Source organism: Quercus robur, chromosome 7 (genome assembly GCF_932294415.1).
Source record: "Quercus robur chromosome 7, dhQueRobu3.1, whole genome shotgun sequence".
In the NCBI taxonomy this organism is placed as follows: domain Eukaryota; kingdom Viridiplantae; phylum Streptophyta; class Magnoliopsida; order Fagales; family Fagaceae; genus Quercus; species Quercus robur.
Genome location: NC_065540.1, coordinates 7,064,768 through 7,073,822, shown reverse-complemented (window position 1 = coordinate 7,073,822; position 9,055 = coordinate 7,064,768). Strand labels below are relative to the sequence as shown.

Genomic DNA, 9,055 nt, shown 5'->3' with positions numbered 1-9,055 from the left:
AAAGCCACCAAATGAAAACCAAGAAATTGTGGTGATGGGAGCTTTAATGTACATTATGGTTTAGTGTTGCTGTGTTTGGTTTATGTATATATTGTTAAAATTTAGTTGTGGTTTCTATGACTAGAAAATGAAATTATATAGGACTTGAACTTTGTTTTCTAACTAGTTCCATTGGAAATAGATTTTGTTAAAATTTAGTTGTGGTTAGTTTTGTGACTGGAGAAATGAATTTATTATTTTGTGAGAATTAATTTGTTTGTTTTTCAAGTTTTTTTTCAACCAAGCATTGTCATTAGAAATGAGATTAGTCAAAGTTGGCTATGAATACATTATTGATGTGTGGAGAAACATCCTCCATCTTCACTGATAAAGCGCTAACATGTCTAGCAAGGTTATGCGTTACATGAGGTGATCATAGGAGGAGAAGGATTCATTTTTATTAAAGACTAAGGTCTTGAGCAAAATTTCGGAGTCACCCTCAAAAATAATGGACGAAAGACTAAGGTCTTGAGCAAAACTTTGGAGTCACCCTCAAAAATAATGGACGAAAGACTAAGGTCTTGAGCAAAACTTAAAAGCCCTCACTGCTGCCATGGATTCTACATTAGCAACCAAGTAGGGTAAGAGTATTTTCTATTTCATAGACGCCAAAACCAAGTCCTGAGAATATTTTCGACTCCTTAAACACTGAACCATCAAAATTAACTTTGACTAAAGGGTTTATCGAAGAAGACCAACAAACCGATCTGGATTTAAGGTAGTGGGAGGAGAACGTTTTACTGGGAATCTGGGATGGCCAAAATAAAATCAGAGAGGATTTGCTTGGCCATTGGGATCACATCATTAATAGGAAAGGATTTGTCTTCTACCCGAAGTCTAGCTATTTCTAAAGAAACAATTGCAAAAACATCCAGATCCTTTTTTTTCCTCAATTAAAGTGGTGTACCAAATCTAAAAACTTGGAGAAGTGGTTAACTTGGCGAAAACTCCAAGTTGGATCAAAGTCCCATACAGCCGGAAGCCATAATGCGTGAATCACATTCTGGGGAAGTTGCTTACATTGTCTTACAAAAAAATTACAATACATTGACTCTTAAGACAATGTAATTCAAATTTCATTTCAATAATAAGGTAATTTATTAAATTGTGGTTTCCTTGATTTAATACTTAAATAATCAAGTGGTGCTTTCAAATTGCGAAACCCTAGATGTATGGTTAAAATATTGTCAATTGAGTATTCATTTTGGGATACACTCATACACATGCATTTGACCTAGTATATTCATTCACATGAGTATGACATCATTCATCTCATTAGAAGTATAGAAATTGCACTATTGAGTCCCAATATTCCCCTTCAAGAATTTTTATTTTGTCAAGACTAAAGATACAAAACAGCCGCATTGTTCTATTCTATCAAAAGAGCACTCCCCACACCCACCACCCCCCCCCCCCCCCCCCCCCCAAAAAAAAAAAAAAACATGGCTAATTTATGCGGGACAAAAGGTGATACTGAAACTCGTTGCCCCACTGCAACTATAAATTGGAGGTTGATTATCACCAGGATAAGTGTGGGCTAGACCACATGCTTTCTTGAAGATACTTGAGTACTCATTAGGCTGGCAAGTCTGAGGACTAGCAAAATTTCCAAAGCAACAATGTTTTGGATCCTTTAAAGCATCACAAGCACTAAGACAACCAACATAGCGACCATCCTTGCCCTTGGCCACTAAGTTAGGTGGGCACACATTGCTAAAATCTAGAGCACAATCCAGCACAGGGCATGGTCCAGTACCACCACCAACTAGAGACCCACCAACGGGTTGGATCCGGACCGGCACGTTATGCCCATGGTTCAAGTTCAGTTCATAGGAGACCACAAGGGGATTGGTTTGTACTGGTTGGTTAATAGTGAAATTAAGTATGGTCACTGGGGAGTTGGGTACTGGCCATTGGCAAATTTTGTTGCCACCACAATCTCCAGTTTCACATGAAAAATAATTTGTGGCATTGAGGCCGCACTTGGTCCTCCCCCAAATGAAACCCTTCCATTGATCAGGCATTTGGAGTGTTTTTGAAGTTCCTGAAGTGAACTCAGGATCACTATCACCAATTGATGGGGTGGCACCGAGCCATATAGACTCAGTGCATCGGTTCTCGTAGTTGAAGGTTACCGTAGACTGTCCACCTGAAAAATATTGTTTCAAACTTAGACAGTAAATATTACTTTTGAAAAATATTGTTTCAAATTTCATGTATGATGTACACATCTCTTATTGATATCCACAATTAAAACGAGAAATAAATAATGTGCATGGAATATGTGTGAAAGTTACTACTTTACTCATCACCCCATACTTCTTTTTTTGTTAGAACATTAAACCCTCATCCCCTACTTTAACTACCACACTATTAGTCAATAACATAAAACATAGGCGCAAGGATTATTGAACTTGATACGTTCAAGAACTTTATACGTGATAAGTTGATATCACTTTGCCAGTTTGCCTAAACCACTTAGACAGTGAGATCTTGATAAAAGTCTATATATTGTCATTCTCACGTTTAAGGTTCATGATGGAAACAATGATTCACATGTTAAATTATACCTCTAGCTTCTTTGCTTGTCCTCATAAATATCAATATTAAGGTGCATTAAAATTTGCACATATTTGTGATATTTTTGTTATATACTATCATCTAGCAAAAGAAAAGAGAAGGGCGTATGAATCAGTTACCTGTAATGAACAAGAGAAGAAGGACGATGAGAGCTTCGCCAGCCATTGAACCTTTGCTTTTGAGTTAAAAATATAAGCTGGAATTACCAAATAAGTTAAGCAAGGGAGAATTTATATATAGGAAAGATAGGGTTTTTATTTTGAAGGAAAACCAAGCGTGATTGACAAGTAAAAAATTTATTAATTCTATTAAAAAGTTGACCTAATACAAATCAATTCCCGTATCATTCATATATATATATATATATATATAATCAGTCAAATATTAACTTCGCCAATCATAGGAAAGGTAGGGTTTGTATTTTGAAGGAAAGTCAAGCCTGATTGGCAAGTTAAAAATTTATTGATTCTATTAAAAAGTTGACTTGATACAAATCAATTCCTATATCATTCATATATATATATATATATATATATAAAATCAATCAAATATTTACTTCGCCAATCATGCTTCCATTGCCTTTCTTGTAAACAATCCCTTACTAAGTTAGATGGACGCATATTACTTGTATCTTGAACACAATCCACAATAGGTTATGGTCCAAACCCATCGACTACAGTCCCACTAAACCAATGGGTTCGATCCAGACTGCCATATTATGCCCATGGTCTAAGCTCACTACATAGGACACCACAGATTGGTTTATATAGAAATTGAGTGGGGTCACTGGGCAAGTGGGTGGTGGAGATTGGAAACTCTTTGTGGCTAATCCAGTCTCCAGTTCCCATAAAAAATAGAATGAGTCATTGCTGGTGCACTTGGTCCTAGCCCAAATGCTACCTTGCCATTCGTCAGGTTGAAGAATATATATAATGTTCCCGGATCGTGTTGAGGATTAGAATCACCAGTTGACGGTCTGGCACCTAATCAAGGTCATTTCATTTGTTCTCGTTGTTGAAGGTTACCTCAGTTTGCCCATTTGAAATAGTTGAAGATTACCTACCCACCTGAAAAAAAAAAAAAAAAAAAAAGGGGTTTGACTTTATTTTTTAGAAAAAAGTTTTAAAAAATATTTCATAAACTAATTTCCTTAAAGTATCAATAAAATTTTACTTAAAAATATTATATAATAATAAAGCATTAAATATGTTTTAACCAAGGCTAACAAAAGCGAAGAATATGCATAAATTAAAGGTATATTTAATACTGCATTAATTAATTTCTTTATTTTTTTTAAGAAATAAAGTCATTTTGTACATACCACCACGCACTCTTGGCGTAATAATTATTTCACAAGTATAAATGTTTGTGGGGTACGTGAGTAAATGTTAGAGTTCAAGTTTCTAAGAATGAGTTTCACACACATATACACTTAGATTATGTTATAATAGAATTTCTATCTTGTATATATAGGAGAAAAAAAAATCAATTTATACATAAATATTACAACAACAGAAAACACAAACAATCATCTTAAATTTATGCACAACAACCAATATATTATTAAATTTTTTTGACACATATAGTATTAAACAGTTCATAATTGTAATATAATATATATATTTATTACTACCAAGGAAGTGTATTGGCTTAAGAATCTTTAGAGGTTTTAAGATAACTCCACACTTATGCTTATTAACCACACGAAGCTCACTTTTATCATTGAGAAATGTTAACGAATAACAAATGCTCTTAGAGTATTGGTTTAGGATTTATTTTTAAAAACATTTTAATGGGAAAATGATAGAACAATTAATTTTTCTAGTAGCTTTTTATATTTTCCATGAAAATGGTGTTAAAAGATTTCTTAATATGGTTTATTAATAATTATCCTAAGAGCACCAACTGAAAATTGAATCAACTCCAATTTGTCCATGAGAGTCGTCCAAGTCATGAAGACAAGAATGGTAATCCCTTGTAGGATGGTCGTCCATGGGCATGAGGGTCGTCCATCAGGAAAGCGCCTGGACAACCCCCAACACTTGGGAAATTTCTAGAAAGATTTTCTTACAAAAGACTAGTGAATCAAGCCACGTGTCACTATTTTGAAACACAAGCAAAATCCTGATTCATCGCTATAACTTTCTGTTAAGTACTTAACTTCCAATGATAGTTGTAGAATATAAGATTAAACATTCTAAGAGCATCTCCAACAGCCACTTCAATTTTTTGTATTGTTTGGAGAGTGAGCAGTTCATTTTATTTTTTGCCTGCTTACTTTTTCAAATATACTTTCCAACAAACTCTCTATCTTTTTCTCCATCTCATTAAAATATTATTTCTTCATTCATTCTTTATTCTTTTTTTATCATCATTTATTCTTCCTATATTCATTCCCAACAATTATGTTTTTCAATGAAAAATGTTATATCCACAATATTTTTTGTAATATTTTCACAAGAATCACATCAAAATCTTATATGAAAAGTTGTTACTAGTTCTAATTTGAATCCATCACTGAAATTATTTTTTTATTCACAAATATTAGCTAATAACAATCTATTACTTAAAATTTATTGTGAAAATATTGTAATAGCATTTCTTAATTGAAATTTCTTATTTTTTATATTATTTTTCCAAACTTAATTGCATCCATACTTCTTTTTTTTTTTTCCCACCACACACCTATCCCACTCTCATCTCTATCTACCCTTCTTTTTCTTTTTCTAGCTCATTCCGGATCTCACTTTCACTTTCTCCAGCTCACTCATTCTTTCTCTAGCTTTCTCCTTTTTTTTTTTTTACCTTTTCTATTTCTACTTTTCTAGAACACTCTCTATAGTGATAAGAAACAGAGAAATTAAGAACAAGCAATTGCTTGCTCCACCGTTGATCGAAGGACATAGGCAAGCGTTGTCTCTTTTTTGTTCCACCATGGGTTGCTTGCTTGCTCCACCATGGGTTAGATGGCTTCTGCCTCCTTTTTTCTTTTCTTTTCTTTTTTTTTTTTGATTTTATTGTTATGATTTGATTAATTTTAAGATTGTGTTTTTGATTTTGTATTTTGATTAAGATTGAATTTATAGATGTTTGAGAGAAAAGATCTAGAATAGTTTTGTTGTTACCATTGTGATTATTGAGTAAAAATTCAATATTTTAATTGATAATTGAATATTTTATTCGAATTAATTATTTTGCTCATGACCAATAGGTCATCAGACTTAGAGAGCTACTGTTCATTAGCAACCAATTTTTTGCTAATGAACAGTGAATTAGAGAGACTGCAGGAGCACGTTTTTATGGATTTGCTCTCCAAATTTTGGGTTTAGAGAGCCTATTGGAGATGCTTTAACTCCTATAGCAGTTGTGGAAGTTAACCCTAAACCTTCTGACTTTGAGCATCTCCAACAGATTTGGTAAATTTTTGTACTATTTGGAGAATGAACAATGACTTTTACCTTTTAACTATCCATTTTTTCAAATACATTTTCCAACAGATTCTCTATCTCATTTAAATATTATTTCTTCATTTATTATTTATTCTTTTTTAACAACTACACATCTTCCAACTTTTTTTTATTCAATACCTTATTATTATAATAGAAAAAAAAATATTTGAAGAATGAATAGTAGTCCATCAAACTTGACGAGCTACTATTCATGAGCCAAAAAAAAATCAGGATATAGAGAGTCAATTGGAGAATGACCAGTAGTCTATTTTGTGGGTTTGCTCTCTAAAGTAGAGAGCATTTTGTGTTTAGCTCTCTTGTTGGAGATGTTCTTCCCTAAATATAGGGGAATTTATGAGACAAGTAACTGCTTCAAAAGCACACTATATAAGCACTCATCCACATCAGTTGGAGGTAAGTTTTTCACGACACCTAAAAAGTTGGAACTCTAGAATTTAAGAGAGAAACTAACTTGAGCATCAGAGGGTTCTTAGCCAGTCTACCCCAGTCACTTTTGATCGTGTATATTTCTTTTCAAGCCTTCCAAGCAATTACTAGTCTATTGAAGCCCAGAGCATCCAGCCTACTAATTTTCTTTGCATCATCACTCGTTAACATGGCCATTTTATTATTTAAATCAACAAATTAATTTAATAAACTTTTATTTTATTAAATAAATGTTCCAACAACAAAAAATATTGACTATTGCAAATTTTTATTATTTAAATTATTAATGAGATAATTGAAAATTTAAATTCATGCATTTCAAAATGGATAGATAAGATTTTAAAAACTTCCTAATAGAATTACCTTGAAAATTTTGAAAAACTAATTGGTAACCCTAGCAATGCACATGAAAGTTTTATATAATATGATTTTTTTTTTTTTTTTTTTTTGGTAAAAATATGAAATTTCATGATTATGATAGTTATTAATAAGTATTTTACTATAATTTTTTTTTTTTTTTGAGAAACCGGAAAGAACTTGTCATTAAACATGCAGGAAAATTCTATCAGCAGTTACAAGCTCTGTTACATTACGATGAATGTCCTCTAACCATACTTGTGGTTCATACAAATTCTTCGCTAGCTTAGCGAGTTTGTCTGCAACGTTGTTACCCTGGCGCTTGGTGTGAGTGAAAGTAGCCGACCTGAATGTTGTTGCTAGGGAGCGGGATTCTTCAATAATGTGCCCAAATGCTGACATGCAAGGCTACTCTGCAGTGAGGAGTTTAAAGATAACCTCTGAATCGCCTTCGAAAACCACATCCTGAAGCCCAAGTTCAATTGCAAATACGATGGATCTCCTGCAAGCCAACGCTTCCAAAGCTCCCACAGTTGGAGGTAAATGGATTCATTCCGATAGCATTCAAAGAAAATATAATGTGTGTCCATCTCACTTATTTGGTATATGTTTTATTCAAATAACTTATTGTTGTACTTTCTCTAACTTTTCCCTTCCTTTTTACATTTTTTATCTCCCCACTATGTATTATATATATCTACCTTAATATCACTTTTCCTCCGTCCCTTTATCTTCTTTTATATTTTGCTTTTATTATTCCCCTCCTCTTACCATAAATTTGTTTACGATTCTCTTTTCCATTCTATTCATAGTTTTTTCACATACAAAATGTTATCTCTCTCTCTCCCCCTCTCTCTCTCTTTCTCTCTCGTTTTTTTTTTCCTTCATTTTTAGTGGATTTTATTATATTTTTCTTGCATCTCTACTTTAGGTTGATGATTTTTTTTGTATTATTTGGAACTCTACTTTGGGTTGATATGATTAAGTTTTGTGTTTTTAAGTTGTTAGCTTTTTTATTCTCTTTGATTTCATAGATGTTATCATATTGCATTATAAGGATAGTATATAAGAATATAATGTTATTTTATTACATAACATGACTTAGATAATTTAGTGTTTACTATTAGTTATTTTTACTTTTTTTCATCTCATATTATTTTATATAAATTTCTTATTATTCTCTTTCACATTCTCTCTTGAAGAAGTGGTTATTCTCTTTCTCTTGATTTTTTATTCTTTCTTCCAACTCTACTTTATATTGTTGAATCATTGTAATTTTTAAAACCCTATTTTGGGTTCACACCTTTTCATATTGTATTTTTTAATTCTCCATCACAAGTAGTCTCTCTATCTCTACAATAAAATTTAGAGAATAAATTATACATATTGAGTATAAGTTTGATATGAGTTTGGTTATACATATCATGATAATCACTTTCAAGAGAATGAATAATTTGAATAATTTATTTAAATAAAAATTATACATACATACATACATACATACATACATACATACAAATATGTATATATTTATTTATTTTGCTTAGGACAAAACTTAGGTACAATACCTTATGTGCAGTTCCTTAGGTTCCTCTCTTAAAATTCTGACATGTGGATACTTTAACTTAAAAAAAAAAGTTTCATCTTATGAGAAAAAATCCACATAACAGAATCTTAAGAGGAGAACCTAACGAATAGCACTTAAGTACTGTATCTAAGTCTTGCTCTTTTGCTTAAATGTATAATCAACCTTATGCAATTCATTTAAAAGTAACGACATTAAAACAAATAAATAATTGCCCTAAAGATTACATTTGTATATTTATAACCTTTATATTTAGAATCATTGTGGGCAAAATAGGACCAAATGGACAGAATAGAAGTTTAATGGGCAAAATGGACTAAATAGGACCAAATAAGACAAAATAGACAGAATAGAACCAATGTGGACCGAATAAGACTTTTGAATATTTATCATTTTTATTACTCATATTTCTAATATCTATTTTAGTATTATCTTTGTATTTTTTTAATTCAAAACTAAATAGTTTAGACCAAATATAATAATATCTCATACTTTTCAACATAAAAATTAAGAAAAATAAATAAATTTATGAGCTAAACCTAAAAATTAAACCTGCAAAAAAATCAATTTAAGGACCAATTAGTCTAAAATGAACTAA

General features: G+C 31.7%; 1 protein-coding gene across 1 annotated transcript; it reads right to left on the bottom strand.

Moving 5' to 3' along the window:
- Positions 1-1,490: 1,490 nt before the first annotated feature.
- LOC126690961 (thaumatin-like protein 1) lies at positions 1,491-2,784 on the bottom strand. Its single transcript, XM_050386056.1, has 2 exons — positions 2,739-2,784; positions 1,491-2,188 (listed from the first exon to the last, which is right to left on the bottom strand). The coding sequence occupies exons 1-2, from the start codon at positions 2,782-2,784 to the stop codon at positions 1,491-1,493; spliced, it is 744 nt and encodes a 247-aa protein (XP_050242013.1).
- Between the last annotated feature and the right edge of the window lie 6,271 nt (positions 2,785-9,055).